The sequence below is a fragment of the Hyaena hyaena genome, unplaced genomic scaffold (genome assembly GCF_003009895.1).
Source record: "Hyaena hyaena isolate Hyena2069 unplaced genomic scaffold, ASM300989v1 scaffold_196, whole genome shotgun sequence".
Taxonomy (NCBI): domain Eukaryota; kingdom Metazoa; phylum Chordata; class Mammalia; order Carnivora; family Hyaenidae; genus Hyaena; species Hyaena hyaena.
Genome location: NW_024080828.1, coordinates 1,750,557 through 1,767,579, shown reverse-complemented (window position 1 = coordinate 1,767,579; position 17,023 = coordinate 1,750,557). Strand labels below are relative to the sequence as shown.

The 17,023-nt window shown below is 42.6% G+C and overlaps 2 protein-coding genes across 3 annotated transcripts in view; one reads left to right on the top strand and one right to left on the bottom strand.

The window, feature by feature from the left end:
• Positions 1 to 6,667, bottom strand: part of ABHD17B (abhydrolase domain containing 17B, depalmitoylase) — a 47,229-nt gene extending 40,562 nt beyond the window's left edge. The window contains exons 1-2 of one of the 2 annotated variants that reach the window (XM_039241591.1): positions 6,070 to 6,667; positions 4,948 to 5,025 (exon numbers count right to left, since the gene is read on the bottom strand). The gene's annotated coding sequence lies outside the window, so the exon portion shown is untranslated. The remainder of the gene's footprint in view (positions 1 to 4,947; positions 5,026 to 6,069) is intronic. The other variant, XM_039241590.1, reaches the window with a different exon arrangement.
• A 408-nt stretch (positions 6,668 to 7,075) lies between these two features.
• CUNH9orf85 (chromosome unknown C9orf85 homolog) overlaps positions 7,076 to 17,023 on the top strand; it is a 69,703-nt gene continuing 59,755 nt past the window's right edge. The window contains exon 1 of the mRNA XM_039241586.1: positions 7,076 to 7,256. Coding sequence (XP_039097517.1) covers positions 7,155 to 7,256 — 102 coding nt within the window. The 5' untranslated portion in view covers positions 7,076 to 7,154. The remainder of the gene's footprint in view (positions 7,257 to 17,023) is intronic.

Sequence of the window (17,023 nt, the reverse complement as noted above, 5' to 3'; positions counted from 1 at the left end):
CATTTCAAAAACCAGTTGAATTTTTATTTAAAAAAAAATTTTTTTAATGTTTATTCATTCTTGAGAGAGAGGGAGACACAGAGACACAGTCTGAAGCTGACTCTAGGCTCTGAGCTGTCAGCACAAAGCCCTACGCAAGGCCTAAATCCATGAACTGTGAGATCATGACCCGAGGCAAAGTCTGACGTCACCTGACAAGGCCACCCCTCAATTTTTAAAAAGTTAGAATGATAAAATTGCCAAATTTTAATTTTGCAACAAAAGTTATTAAAAACTAAATACAATCTACTATCACTCATTTCATCAGATCATATAAGCATAAACAATGACATTAATTTCACTAGGAAGAGTAGTGATTTTATTGGAGTAAATTCAGGTTCACAAACAGCTCATTATATAAAAATAGTCTCATGTGAATTTAAGTTCTAAATATGGAGAAGTAAAACTTTAAAAAGCTTCATCAGAATATTTATAACCGCAGGATAGAAAATAATCCCTTTAAAGAGAAAAAGCACAATCGTAAGAGAATATATTTGACTAAGGGCTCCTGGCTGGCTCAATTGGTAGACTATGCGACTCTTGATCTTGGGGTCATTGAGTTCCAGCCCTATGTCAGGTGTAGATATTACTTAAATAAATAAATCTTTTTTAAAAAGAATGTATTTCAATAGAATTAAGAATATTTAGTCATACGGGTGCCTGGGTGACTCAGTCGGTTAAGTGTCCAATTCTTGGTTATAGCTCAGGTCATGATCTCACAGCTTTCGTGGGTTCCAGCCCCGCATCAGGCTTTGCACTGATAGTCAGAGCCTGCTGGGGATTTTCTCTCTTCCCCTCTCTCTGTCCCCCCACCAAATAAATAGTAAAACTTAAAAAAAAAAAAAGAACAGTCAGTCATAGAAAGACACGATATTTCAAGTTAAAAGACATGATAAAGACTAGAAGATACTTGTAAGAGCCACCAAGCATTGTTATCCAGGACACACATAAAGCACTTACAAATTAATAAGATAAACAATCCCATAAAAAACTGAAGAAGCCATTCACAGAAAAGGAACTGAATGGGGGAAAAAATGGCCAAAAAATAGTGTTCTCAACTACAGGACTAACTGAGGATATGCAAATGAAAACTGCAATGAGGTACCTCTTCATATGCTCCTCAGAATGGCAAACCATAAGGAGGCTAATAAAGTATTTGGAAGGTGGGAATATAGACCCTCTCATCCATTACTGATAGTAATACTTGAGAGAAAACTGGTAGTTATCCAATAAAGTTGAAGCTACTCATACCTTTTGTTCTAGCACTCTACCATTAGATTTACAGCTCAGGGCAATCTTTCTCAATGGCGGGTTTTCAGTTGTTTAACAAATGGGGGCGCTACTGAACAGCTGCCGGGACACCAGGCACCCTTGGTGCATACAGCTAATAATGCTGCCCCATGCCTTGTGACTTCTGAATATTCTGATCATCACTCATTTGAGGGAACGAAGAGGGGGTGGGGGAAATAAGGTCAGATATTTATAAACAAGACTTAACAAATAGTATATCTGTATTGCTTTAATACAGATAAAGTTTTTTTTTATTAAAAAATTTTTTAAATGTTTTATTTAGTTTTGGTGGGGGGAGACAACGTGAGCAGGAGAGGGTCAGAGAGACAGGGAGACACAGAATCTGAAGACAGGCTCCAGGCTCTGAGCTAGCTGTCAGCACAGAGCCCTATGAGGGGCTCAAACCCACGTACCATGAGATCATGACCTGAGCCAAAGTCGGACACTCAACCGACTGAGTTACCCAGGCGTCCCCAGATGAAGATTTTAAAGAATGCAACCACTGTATAGAGAAGACTGCACTTTTATTTTTGTCCAAACTTTACTGAAAATAGTTCATCATTTCAGAAACTCATTTTACCAATAATGCCCACCACTGGCATTTGAACAACCAATTCAACACACCTGTTTTAATTTGCATGAAGAGAGTAGCTTGAGTAGAGTAAGCTACTCTCTTCGTGGTGATACTAACACGGATGCAAAGTATCTGGGTACCACTGCTTCTTGGACTTTAATGTGCACACAAATCATCTGGGAATCTTGGTAACATTCAGCATGACTCAGTAGGGTAGGGCTTGAAGTTCTGATTTCTAACAAGCTCCCAGACTTCTGATTTACTAGTCTACTATCACACTCAGTGGCAAGACTAGAGTGTGGGTTGGTCTGAGCATTTATACAGGGAAACACATTACTTTGTTATAAATTCTCATATTTTAGTAAGAGCGTTACTTAAAAACATACTGTAAATTTACTGTTTTAATGTTACTAAGAAGTTTGTAATTTCATTTAAATTTTATTAAAAAAATTTTTTGTCATGTTTATTTACTTTTGAGAGAGTGAGAGACAATGCAAGTGGGGAAGAAGGCAAAGAGAGGAAGTCACAGAATCCAAAGCATGCTCCAGGCTCTGAGCTGTCAGCACAGAGCCCAATGCGGGGCTTGAGCTCAAGAACTGAGCTGACGTTGGATGTTCAACCAACTGAGCCATTCAGGAGTTCCCGTACATTTAAGTTTTAAATGAATGTATTGATTATTCTGAATTTCATTTTAGGGCAGTACTGGGAAAGCCATAAAATATTTCTTTTCTTTTTTTAAAGATCAGCGTTCTTAAAAATGTTTTTTTAGGGGTGCCTGGGTGGCTTAGTCGGTTAAGCGTCCGACTTTCGCTTAGGTCATGATCTCGCGGTTTGTGGGTTCGAGCCCCGCTTCGGGCTCTGTGCTGACTGCCAGCTCAGAGCCTGGAGCCTGTTTCAGAGTCTGTGTCTCCCTCTCTCTCTGACCCTCCCCTGCTCACGCTGTCTCTCTCTCTCTCTCTCCTAGAAATAAAAAAAAAAAAAAATGTTTTTTTATTATTTTTGCAGGGGGGAGAGGGCACGAGTGAGGAAGGGGCAGAACAGAAGGGGGATAGATGATCTGAAGCAGGCTCTGTGCTAACAGAGAGTCTGAAGTGGGTCCCACCTCAGGAACCTTGAGATCATGACTGACTGAGCCACCCAGGGGCCCCAAGCTATAAAACGTTTTTTAAAAATGGGATATAGGCTCAAGAACCACTGCCCTAGAGGAAGTCTTGCACGTGTACCCAAGTAAACATATATAAGAATATTCTCTACACCAGTGTTTAATAAGCAATTGGAAAAAACTAAAATGACCAAAGGAATGTGAAAGCCACATAATGGAACACATACCATTATTGCAGTAAAAATAAACTAGAGTAACCTGAATAACGTAGACAAATCTTGGCAAATTGGGTTTAGAAAGCAAGCTACAGATACAAACATATTTAAATAGCCTTAATCAAACAAAAATCATATATGTTCATGGATATAAAGGCATGTAGTGAAGTATGAACACATGGATAGGAAGGATGTATTTTAATTTCCGGTTAGTGGCTGGGAGTGGGGGAAACAGGAAGTAAGATTTAAGAGGGGTGTATAGAGTACAAAGGAAGCTTCATTATATTTTGTATTTATTTCTTAAACTGAGTGCTTGAGTATTCATGACATCATATGTTGCCAATACTTAAACTGCTGTGTTATTTTTTTGTTTCATCTGAATTGGCAAAAACTGTTAGGTCCAGACAGCTCTTTGGAAAACACTACTCCAAAGCAAAGGAGTCAGGGCTAGATGTCAGAAAACCCAGGTTCAAGTCTCAGTTTTGCTTCTTTAAAAATTATGCAGCTTTAGGCAATTCAAAGTAGTAACTTCTCTTGGCTTCATCTGTAAAAATGTCACAAAACATCACTGTTCCTCCCCAACTCACAAGGCTGAGTTTGAGAGGTATAAATATAGAGCACTGTATATGAGAATTTTTTAATGAGGTAGGAAAGGTGGGAGTAATTTTTGAGAATTAAGAATAAAACCTTGGATATATCTGAAATAAAATCTACCAGTAAATAAACCAACAAAGCCAATTTGTCACTATGTTCTTGTCATCACTGATTTTAAGAATATTAACACCAATCTTAACATGGAAGAAATTTTGAGTTATCAATTCTTAGATGACGGCACATGGATAGACAGTGTCCCTATTAGAACTATATTTCTTTAGGCTAATTCTTCACCAAGGAGTTGAAATTCATTAATACCAAAGTAAGAGAACTGCCTTAAAAAGTACTCTTATTCACCTAAAGCAATGTCATATAACCAAAGTAACTTGGTTCTCAATGCCCATTCTACAGCATGAGCAGGTGGCATATTTATTAGCCCTATTTTACAGATGGAGAAACGGACTCAGATGTGGGATCGCTTGCTTGTAGTTGTAAACCAATTGTGGAACAGTCACGAATTACCTAGTACTTCTGTGTTCATTAAGTTACCAAAAACATTATTTTGCCGTGAAGTTTTATGATAATTTTGTCTGTCACGGGAAACAGAAAATTTTTTTGTCAGATTATCATTGCATACATGTATCAAAATAGGCCAAGACAATCAAGGAAAGAAGCCACTTACCAATACAGTCCTCCTGTACAGCAAGGGACAAAATTAAAACTGCCTAGCCTGCTAAAAATCTAATCCTCTCCTTCCCAATTAACCTTATTAATACTAGAGTAGGAGAAAAAAGAGGTCAAATTATGGGTGAGGGTGCTTTTCACTTCCTCATGGACCTCAAATAATACAACAACTATTTTTACAACAGGGATTTTCTTTCTTTTATAAGTAGAAACATGGCTTTCTCCACTGTTTAAACCACCGCATCTACTCTCACAATAAAAATTAAACAACAAGCAAAGACTTAGGCATAATTATGATTACTAAAATGCTGATTACAATTAGATGCTAGATATGTCACACAAATGGATTTATGCTATCAACATATTAAGAGTCAAATTATGGAGGAAAGTTCATTTTTTGTTAAGTTTTCCTGATAACGTATAGAGATACACACTATTACAATATGTACCTGATTTTTTACTCAGACACATTAGGCAGCTCCAAATGCTGACACAAGATCTCCAAAATTCTTTTTATTTACTGGAGCCTTAAAAAAAAAAAATCAATGCATCATCTTGCGCATCAAGTACTATATACATATACACTACGAAATATATTCCAATAGAAAAATACCTTTTCATTAAACGGCCAAAATTTAAAGGTCACCCTGTGTTCCGTTATTCCTCCTCCTTTGCTTATCAAACCCACCTCACGCAGACTTAAATCAAAGCACCGTTAAAAAAAAAAAGAAATCGTGTTCTGGCATTGGCAGAAATCTCCAAGCATCAAAGCTATGAACTTTTTCTTTTTTAAACAAGAAGTCAGGGTTAAACGGACTCTTCTTAAAAAATAAATAAATAAATAAATAAATAAAGCCTTTACAATCCTACACTCTTAACTCGGCAGAACTTTTGTTGCAGGGTTTAAAAAAAAAAAAATCCAAACAAAACCTCTCCTTTTTCTCAACTCTGAGCGGCTGCTAACGAGCGAAGACCGTTCGAAGCAGCTGAAGCGGAGCCACCTGGGGGGAAAGAACCCCCACGACCGCCCGCCGGGAACACGCCGATCTTCGCGAACGCGGCCGGTTCGATCTCAGATCGAGGCTGGCACACACGAGGGCATTCAGGGCAAAGCGTTCAGGCGTCGCCAACCTCACGGGGAGAAGGGAGGAGAGTGTGAACCTGACCCCCTCTTTCCGTCCACCCGGACACCAGCAAAACAAGTGAGACGAGACCCTTTTCCGCCAGGAGGACCCAAGACCTCCCCCCGCCCCCCACCCCGTCCATCTGTCCGTCTCTCTCTCTCCCGCCCCCAGACCCCCGCAGCCTCTCCGATCGCAGGCACGCTCCTACCTCTCTCGCTCCCGGAACCGCCGGAGAAGCCTCTCGAAACCAGACCCGATCCGAAGTGGCCTCCCCGCCTTTCGCCGGCGCCGAGAGAGATCCCGGTCGCCAACAACAAAGACGCCTCCCGCTCCCCGCTCCCCTCCCCCCTCCCGGCCCGGGCTCGGCCCTCCCGCGCTGCGGCTCCGGGCCTAGCGCCCCCTCCCCGGGCCCGGCCGCGGCGCGCGGCCCGCCGCCGCCCCACGCACCTGCACCTGAGGGGCCGCGGCCAAGGTGTCGGGAAGAAAGGGCCGGGAGAGAGCCGCTGCCGCCGCGCTGTCCTCCGCAAGGTGCGACCCACGCTGCCGCCGCCGCCGCCGCCAGACTCTCCCGGCCTGCGGGCGGGCGCGGCCGAGGAGGGGGGGACGAAGGCTGCAGCCCCCGGCGCCGGGGCGAGGAGGGCCGGCGGCGCACGCGGGGGCCGGCTCGCGCCCTCGAGTCTCGCCTCGCGCCGCTCCGGCTCCTCCACACGGGCTCGCGTTCTGCTGACTAACGGCCCCGGCGCGAGGCTCTGGAGCGGCCGCCGCCGTCGGCTGCTCTCGGGCCTCACGTCCCGCGCGGCCGTGGTCGCAGCCGCCGCCACCACCTCCCCTTCTGGCACTGCAGACGCCACCCAGACCCAGCCAGGTCTTTCTTCTCTTTAATCCTCCTTTCTTCGCTCCTCCTCAGCCTGCCACTGCGGGGCTAGGTCTGGTGGCGGGAGGAAGGCTGGGAGGGAATCGAGGGGGGCGAGCAGAACCCTCGCTGAGGCAGGAGTTGGTCACTGACTGGAGGGAGACGCCAAGCTGACCCGGGCTCCAGCCTCCGAGCGGGCCGGGGGAGGGGCGCAGCCCAGCTTCGCCGGACTTCCGCCAATCACAAGCCGCACAGAGGAGTGGGGCTCCGGGAGAGGCTGCGCTTGGTCGGCAGGAGGCGGGGATTGCGGTAAAGAAGAGCCAATAGAAGCAAAGGCGCTCCGCCTCTCCGCCTTGATGGACTGCCGTGTTCGGGCCAATGGGGGAGTCGTCGCTTCGAAGGAAGCGGGGTTTAGACGCCAGATTTGAGAGCGAGGTTGCGCGGAGGGGGATGGGTCGAGACTGGTTAGCGTGGGAGAACCTTGAGGGTTCCGAGGCACCAGAGGATGTCCTTTGACCTCCTCGATGAGTCACGTGGCCTGACGGGGGGCGGGGCGGAAAGGCTGGACAAGTTCCTTCCGGGTCAGGGACAGAAGCGTGGTCTCCATTGACTAGTTCCTGGCGTGTCGGTCTTCTCCGCGTCTTCCTTGTATCAACGCGAGGTGATTGGGGTTTCCACGATGAGTTCCCAGAAAGGGAACGTGGCACGTTCCAGGCCTCAGAGACACCAGAATACGTTTAGCTTCAAAAATGACAAGTTTGATAAGAGTATTCAGACCAAGGTAGGAACCTGCCTGTTGCGCCAAATCCGACTCTAGAAAGGAATGGTTCACTGGAGGGGAAAGGAAATGCGAGGAGTTGGCGAGAACGGTTGTGGACCGCCGCCCAGACTTAGTTTTGGCTGCAATGCAACCTTTTCTAAAATGATTTTCCCACGCCCTTTCTTTGACCTGGAGGTGTTATCTCCTCCTAAATATATTTGGCGGTCAACAATCAGTTGCACAGAGTGAACCTAAAATGGAAGTGCAGAATTGAGTTGTTGAAGGGTTCCCATGTCGATCACATATTTGCAGCGGCAAATGAGGATTATGTCACGAGTGTCTCTCAAAGTTTGCACCAAGTTTATACAACCACTATTTCTTTTCTTTTCTTTTTTTTTTAATGTTTGCTTTTGAGAGAGAGTGAGCGAGTGAGGGAGCAGCAGAGAGGGGAGACACAGAATCGGAAGCAGGCTCCAGGCTCCAAGGGGTCAGTCAGCACAGAGTCAAATGCGGGGCTCGAACTCAAAAACTGCGATTACACTAGAGCCAAAGTCAGCCAGCCAACCAGCTGAGCCACCCAGTCACCCACCACTATTTCTATGTGTAAACTCCAAGCCCATAGGTTTGTAGAGAGAATGGGAAGGATTAAGTGCTCTTAGCCCCAAGTGTCCTCACCAACATAACTGGAGTATCTGTCTCTTTTATAACATTCTTTTGAGGATCAAACTATTTGGCAAATGTAAAAACGATTACTTGGTTGGTTAGAAGTCTTTTACTTAAAAAAATTTTTTTAATGTTTATTTATTTTTGAGACAGAGACAAGAGTATGAGCCGGGGTGGGGCAGAGAGCGGGAGACACAGAATCTGAAGCAGGTTCCAGGCTCCCAGTTGTCAGCACAGATCCTGACTGGGGGGTCGAACTCACAGACCATGAGATCATGACCTAAGCCAAAAACAGACACCCACGTCCCCCAGTCTTTTACTTATTTAGGGGGATTTCTGTGACCTGGAAGAAAATTCAGACATTTTGTAGATGCCTAAAGATACTGGAATGTACACAGCTAATTGCTGTAGGTATCTCCCTCTTCTCCCATAGCTTTCTGGAGAGGAGATCATTGAAGTCATGTGCATCTTGGGGGCGGCCATCATATTAGATAAAACTGATTCCACATAAATGAGAGTTCAGATTTACTAGGTGTGTGGCTTGCATCATTTAGTATTTAATTATCTGAGCCTTTGTCTCAAATGAGAAACTTTCTAGGCTTCTTGTGAGGCTAAACTAAGTGATAAATGAAACTGGTCTGGATCGTACTAAGTGTCTCAACATTTATTAACAAAGCAAAGTAAACTGTTAATGGTCACCTATGATCTCCTTTTCTTTTTCTCTTTCTGTCTTCACTCATCCTGCAGATATTTAATGAACTACCTGCACGTACAAAGCCAGGTGTTCATGTATTTGCAGTGTTAAAAAGAGTTGACTCTGCCTTCAAGGATCATATAGTTTTCTGGGTCATCAGACAACAAGGAAGCACAATAATGTATATGATATCTATCATTATGATAAACTCTAATTAAGTGAAAGATAAGGAAGAGTAAGGAGGGATATTTTCTTTCTTTTTTTAAAAAAAACTTAAAAAATTTTTTTTAGAAAGTGGGAGAGAGCATGCAAACAGGGGAGAGGGGCAAAGAGGAGAGAGAGAGAGAGAGTTCCAAGTAGGCTCTATGCTCCTCGGAGTCCGATGCGGGGCTCAATCCCATGACCCTGGGATCATGACTTGTGTCGAAATCAAGAGCTCATCTCTCAACAGACTGAGCAATGCAGGCCTCACAGTTGGGTGCTCAGAGGACTTCTCCTTTCCCTTACTTACGTTCAGATTCAGAAAGAAAATCTAGAGCAGCATTTGAGAAGACTTCCCCAAGTTTGTCCTTATTATTAACAGGTAAACCCGGATAAAAAGCTATGCTGTTCCAAGTAGAGGTTCATCTTGTCCTGTAGTTTTGCTCTCAGTTTTTGCACAAGCATTTAATTCTGATTATTTTTATCAGACTATAAAAAGCAATTTTAATAAGTATTTAACTACACTGTAGCTTATCATACCTCTAGTGTGAGATTTCTTGAACATACACTTCTTGTGCTAGCTTTTCTCTCTAGACTCCTACTTTTCCTTGTTCATTTTCTTGGTGTTTCCTAACAACCAAGTCATTAGATCTTTCCATGAATCTCAAATTCAGTCAGTAAGTTTTATCCTATGACTTTTATCATTAATTTCTTTGTCTCTTTTAGATCGTGAGGAAGTCTCATTTGTCTGTTGGTAGAATGACCAGGTGTTTTGTTGTTGGAGAATCTGACAAAAACAGAAGACATATTTTTCTGATGAAAGACCATTAGGTTGATTGTTTATCTGTCTAACGGAGGAGTAATAATTGTCTGTGTTCGTAGCAAATTCATGATCCAGCTATGTGCAGCTATCTAAAGCCAAGATTTGGTCAGAAACATCTGACCCTGTCTTCCTTCCTGTGCTTCATACCACAAAGCTGTTTGATTCCGTGCCATCCAGCAAAAGGGTGGTGAGAGTGCATGGTTGTCTGTAACTCTCCTTAAGTGATTCTAGTGACGATTGCTTATTTTGTACCTCATGACTTTGTAAGAGTCCTGCATCATAGTTTCCCTTTTCTGCCAACCAGTTCGTCAAGACTTGACTGAAGTTAGAAGTTGGATAATGACGGATGTTTTATTGGGAGATTTGTCTAAGCAAAGCACTCATTCGCAAAAGGACCCAGGTGATAGCTGTCTCCCTATGCTGGAACATATTCCAGAACAAGAAGGAGAGAAGATCATTCTGTGGCTTTCTAAATCGCCAAACTTGGACCAAAAGGTCGACGTTACAGAGAGAGATTTCAGCTTAATATAAGAGAGTTGTCTCACAAGAACATGCACTAGGATTTTGTCACCTCCCCTTCCCTGGGGTTATTTAAAAGAGGCCTCCATGCCAGTGGCCTGCAGTGCCCTCTCCATCTCATCATTGAGATGAAAATAGGTTTTAACTCCTACTAGTCACTTTGTACTAAAATGTTGATTGTATTAAGACTGCCTTGTGTCGCTGGAAAGGCAGTGATGTATAACGAAAAGAACGTTGGGCTAAGAAAAACGATCTCCATTTTAACCTCTGTTATTTTGCTTTGTGATGTTAGGCAGTTTACCTAGCTTTTAATTTGCAAAATGGAGTTAATGCTATCTCTTATTTACCTCTCAAGATTGCTGTAGGGATCATTACAAAAATGTCTTTATGAAATAGTAATACAAATACGAACTGAGCATAAAGCATATGATGATTTATGTAGACTTGCTCAAAGCAAATTAATTAGAAATAAAATACATCTTGGAGAATATTGAAAATGGAGAAATGCATATAGTATAAAAGTGAGATTACCTTTTCCCAGTCCTATTCCTCTTTAAGTATAGTTACTGTTAATGTTTTTTGTTAACAATTTATGTATGTTTTTAGACGTCTATGCACAGTATGGTACACATGTAATAAAAGAACATTTTTTTCTTTCTCATTCAGTTCAGGTGGGCATGTCAGAACACAAAGATTAAACTTAGTCTTTTTAACGGCTCTGTGATGTAAATGTGGACTATCTTACTTTCCTGTTAGAAAACAGTTGAGTTATTTTCAGTTTTCACTATGACAAAGCTGCAGTGAAATTCTTAGATTCACATATGTGTTTCACATCTATTATCTGCCACCGAACATTGTGCTAAATGCTAGAGTATAGGGTTGAGCGTAATATAGTTTGGTGGGAAAGATGAAAGCAGTAGTCAAGTAATCTTTCAAGTATGTTAATACAGATAACAGTAAGGATTATGAAAGAGAAGTCTAAGGGAACCTGAGGGTATCAAGCAGGAAGTCTTGATTAAGTTTGAAGGCTTAAAGAAGGCTTCCCTGAGATCTGAAGGATGGATAGCATTTAACTAAGTGAAATAGGAAGAGCATATATCTTTTTGATAAGAATACTGTTTGTTTTTTTGTTGTTGTTTTTTTTTATTTTTTTAAATTTTTTTTTTTTTTTTTTTATTTCTAGGAGAGAGAGAGAGAGACAGCTTGAGCAGGGGAGGGTCAGACAGAGAGGGAGTCACAGACTGAAACAGGCTCCAGGCTCTGAGCTGGCAGTCAGCACAGAGCCCGACGCGGGGCCCGAACCCACGAACCGCGAGATCATGACCTAAGCGAAAGTCGGACGCTTAACCGACTAAGCCACCCAGGCGCCCCAGAATACTGTTTGTTTTATATGCGTAGTTAGTGTTGTTTCCAGCAGCATTTCTCAGAGTGCCACAGGATCATATTTTCTCAACAGGGCACGAGTCAGTTTCATGGTCCAGTTTGGAAGTAGCGTATACTGGATCTCACTGTTAGGGGTCGTAGTGTGCATTGGGATTCAACACTAAGATGTTTTGCACTTTAAAAATTATTTAGGAGCACCTGGCTGGCTCAGTTGGTAGAGTGCATTTCTTGATTGTGAGTTTGAGCTCAACATTGGGTGTAGAGATTACTTAAAAGTACAATCTTAAAATAAATAAAGTTATTTAATCAAAACTGGCTTGGTTATGGAACCCTTTGGTTTGCTTAGTACCTACTGAACTTGAACTCATATTGGGAGCAAGAAACTCATTTGGGGGAAACTCTGATCTTTATCTTGAAATAGAAAAGGAAAAGGAAAATTGGAGGGTATACTCTATAAATCGTTTTGGAAATAAAGTTGTATTAGTAATAGCTAATATTTGTGTGCTTAAGTGTGTTAGCCATTATGCATACCTTATATACACCATCTAATTTTGATCTTCAAAATGACTCTAAGATAAATGCTGTAATTATCGCATTCTGCGTGTTGGGAAGTTAGGACTTAGTGATAGATGATACACATACCCAAAGTTACATAATTAGCACTTGGCTATCTGCTGATCAGGTGATGTCTCTGCTAGGAGACCTCAAAGGACAAGTAAATCAAAAGCCCTTTTTTGTGTATGTTAATCACAATGTGTTTTTAAGTAATCTACACCCAGCGTGGGGCTCCAGCTCACTACTCTGAGAGCAAGAGTCAAGTGCTCAACAGACTGAGCCAGCCAGGCGCCCCAGTGTTGTTTTTTAGTACTGTGTTTTTGTGTGAAATAGAAGCACTGTGACACATTAGGGTCAGAACAGAGATGTGCTTTATTGCCACTGCCCCTAAACACTAACTATCTGAAATGTTCCAGGGGAAGGTCTCTCCTCACAAGGGTTAGCTGACTGCAGTATGACATATGACAGATATGGGCTGGGTGGAGTGGGTCTCATCTATTCAGCCAGAGCTCTGGCAGAGGTAAGGCTCCTTTCCCTCACTGTGATGCTAATATTAGTCAGATCCTTCAGATTCTGCTTAGATGGAAAGCTATCTTAAGTTTAAGGTGGTATGAGTACGTTTACACCAGTACAGGATGCTGTGTTTATAGGCACCTTTTCTCATAATAGCCAAAGACTGGGGAAGAAACCCACCCAAATATCTATCAGGAGAAGAGTAGATAAGTAGATTGTGTCAGTCATACAATGGAATACTATCCTGTTATTAAAAAGCACATGGTCCCTGGGTGGCTCAGTGAGGTAAGCATCTGGCTGTTGATTTCAGGTCAGGTCATGATCTCATGGTTTGTGGGGTTTGAGCCCCACATTAGGCTCCTTGCTGACAGCGTGGAGCCTGCTTGGCATTTTCTTCTTTCCCTCTCTTTCTGTCCCTCCCCTTGTCCCACGTGTGCTCTCTCTCTCTCTCAAACTAAATAAAACTTTTTTTTAAAAAAATGGGGCACTTAGGTGGCTTAGTCAGTTGAGCACCCAACTCTTGATTTTGGTTCAGGTCATGATCCTGGGGTTGGGGATTGAGCCCCGCATATGGAGACTGGTTAAGATTCTCTCTCTCCCTGGGGTGCCTGGGTGGCTCAGTTGGTTAAGCCTTCAACTCTCAGTTTGGGCTTAGGTCATCTCAAGGTTTGTGATTTCAAGCCCTGCATCGAGCTCTGTGCTGACAGTGCCGAGCCTGCTTGTAATTCTCTCTTTCTCTGCCTCTCCCTACCCTGCCCCCAAATAAATAAATAAACCTAAAAAAAAAAACTCTCTCTCTCCTTTTCGCTCTGCCCCCTCCCCCATTCACGTGTGCGCTCTATCAAATAAAAAAATAAAATGAACTACTGATACATGCATTGTTTGCATATATTGCATGCATTGTGGACAAATCTCAGAAATGTGTGGAGGGAAATGAACCAGGTGTTTCTTCCATCTACATAAATCAGCAGCAGTTGCCTTCAGTAATGGGGGGATTGACTGAAAGGGGATCAGGAAAACTGTCTGAAATGATGGAAACATGAAGATCACAAGAGTGAAAACATTTATCAGAGCTCATTGGTTTGTGCATTAAAGTCTGTGCATGACTGGGGCACCTGGGTGACTCAGTCAGTTAAGTGTCCGACTTTGGCTCAGGTCACGATCTCACCATTCGTAGGTTTGAGCCCCATGTCAGGCTCTGTGCCGAATGCTTGCTCAGAGCCTGGGACCTGCTTCATATTCTGTGTCTCCTCTCTCTGCCCCACCACCCCCACTCATGCTCTGTCTCACTCTATCTCTCAAAAATAAATGTAAAAAAAATTTTTTAAAAATCTGTGTATGACATAAATATTACAAGGACTCCTTGGTGGCTCAGTCAGTTAAACATCTGATTCTTGATCTCAGCTCAGGTCATGATCTCATGGTCTCGGGATCGAACCCCTTGTTGGACTCTGTGCTGGCAGTGCGGAGCCTGCTTGGGATTCTGTCTCTCCCTCTCTCTGCCCCTATCCTGCACACCTGTGTGCAATCTCTCTGTCTCTCAAGATAAACTTTAAAAAAATAAATACTGCTTTTCCTTAAAAAAAAAAAAAGATATTACAGCAAAACAATTGATTAACCTCTCAAATGTCATGAAGTTCTATTCTTGTTTCCTTTTGTTTGGGAAAGGTGTAGAAACACTACTTATATGAGGGTTTTTTTTTTTTTTTTTTTAAAGAGGGGCGCCTGAGTGGCTCAGTGGGTTAAGCGTCTGACTTCAGCTCAGGTCACGATCTCACGGTTCGTGGGTTCGAACCCTGTGTTGGGCTCTGTGCTCTCAGCTAGCTCAGAGCCTGGAGCCTCTTTCTCTGACCCTCCCCTGCTCACGCTGTCTCTCTCTCTCAGAAATAAATAAAACATTAAAAAAATTTAAAAAAGAATGATTTTATTAACTTTTCCAGAAAGAAAACAAATAAGTAGACATTCTAATATATTGAATATCTTAGCTGACCACAGGTCAAAATAATTTTAATAATTACATTTTAATAATTTTCCCTTTATGCATGAATGATAGTTATGACACTTGAGTTTACTTGTTTTTCTGTATGAAAGGTACAGATGATCATTACAAAGTGGATCTTGTGTATAAGGTTACTGAGCTTGGGTCTCAATTTTTTCTAGCTTCACTGTAGGATAGAATCATAATTACTTAGTATATGAATAAATATTAATAGATGAATAAATAATGGATAAAACTTTGCTATGGAAAAGGATGTCCTGCTATTTGTAAGGCTCATTTTGTCCAGATAGCTTAGAATCAAGTGGTATGGGATCTTTGTTATATCTCCTGTAGCCCAGAGCTATTGCACTTTAGGGGAGAGTCTCAGATTGGTTCAGATAATCCCGGGTATGAGTGATCTCCTTGCAAGTGATCAAGAGCTAGTCATGGGAATGTATGTTATTTCTCAGTCAATAGGTGTCAACAATGAAGGGTTAAACAAGTGGGTAGCCATTGAACAAATCTGCAGTTGGGTAGATAACACAGTCTACAGTCCATTGTAGTTTCTAGCTAACATCTTTGGGACTCCCTTTGATCTTTTTCCAAATTGGGAAGTGTTCTTTGATAGGTGTCACCAACGCTGTCTGTCAAGTGGATTTATGTTAAATCTGTCCTCCCCCCAATTGATTTGTTGTTAAATTCAGCATGCCTTTTCAGATGGCCAGGTGAAAATTGTCCATCTGTGGTATGCTGGGCATTGTGATGTCCGTAAGAATCTTATTACTCAATAAAAGTCAGGGTGCTAACGGCACCCTTTTGTTTTGTGGTATTTTCAGTATTTAGAGGTGTTGTATTCTTTTTATTATTTACCTTTTATTTTCTCTTTTCCCTTCCATACGGGGATATTCCGGGGACATTCCTATGTCTGTATTCCCATGGTGCTTCCTTCCACTTGATGCCAGTAGGGTGATTCTGCATGTTTCTTAAAATGAGGCCTATGAAAATATAATTTATTTTCTTTCTACGCAGTCATATATTTTAGATAATTCATTTATGTACAGAGACAAGTAGAATTCATTTGTCTTGATTTGATCCATTGTATTAGGAGATAGTACAGTGCTCACCACTGGATTACAAATTAAATACACAGTCAGAAAAAGTAGTCTCAGAATTCATCATCCAGGCAAATTAGTTCATCTGAGAGAAAGTTGTAATTTATATGAAGTCTCCCCGAAGTGGGACATTTTTCTGTTTAGAGAAGGACTGTTGTAGGGAGTGGTGTGCAGCTGGATTAAGAACCTCAGGGCTGACAGTTACAGGCAGTCGAGGTATTTGTTATTTTAATCTGCAGGACTCTTTCCACACCTGCCCAAGTGTTACTGTGAGGTCACAGGCAGGTGTGCGGGAGTCTTGCTTGTTCTGGGAACCACCCGCTGCTGTCTCACGCTGTCCTCACTTGTGGTTGCTCCTCACTTGTGGTTGCTCCTCACTTGTGGTTGCTCCTCAATTGTGGTTGCTCTTTTTCTCTCTGCTGACTTTTGTGAAAGGAAGAAATGAAATGAGAAGGGGATAAAGGAAAAGCTGACATGCCTGAGATTCCTTCCTGAGATTTTCCCCTCCAGGCCAACTAGCACTTGATGGTATTGAAGGAATTAAATAAACATTTCTTTGTCTGGCCTTCTCAGAGGTGTGCAAGGCCCTCTACATGAAATGATTATCATCAGGATTCTTCAATTGCTAATTTGAACAGAAGGAAGATGTCTTGGAAAGGTACTGAGCTACTCTCTTTAAGCTTAGGAAAGGTGTTTATTTTGGTTGATTTTTCGGTGTCTGAGATTCCCAGGTTAGCTGTTATTACTAGGAAATGTATTCTCATTGGGCTCTGGGCATATCCTCAACTGACACAGTCTTCCAACCTTTCAGCGTCACCTCCCCTAACTCTTGCAATTGGCCTCCTAGAATCAACAGTTTATTATCATCAAATAGAGACATAGTCTTGAACAAAACTGATTTCACTTTCTTGCCCCGCCTGACTATTCCTAGGAACTCTGTTTCCGGATAGTCCTTAAGCAATGATGTTTGTTCATCCCGCGTCTTCAGCCCCACCTCTGCCCCTGTTTCTCCCATTTGCTGCTTCAGTTTTTTTGCTTGAAACCCCTGCCTCTAGAGAAACACACACCATCAGACTGTTATCCCTTCTGGGTCTGTCATTGCTTCTCGTCACTCCTCACCAGTACCTGGCTCACTGTCTTTCCACAGCTCCTGTCACCATCCTTCGCAATTGCCACATCCACGTGGGTCATCCGACATCTGATCTCTCAGCTAATAGACCGCTCTCCCACCCCCGTCAGAAGTCTGCTCCCCTACGGTCACACCTTAAACTTTCGCAGTGCTGGGAACTGCTCCACTTAGAAACTTTTTAGAAAGATGGATCATCATCGACTTACCTGGTTTCCTTA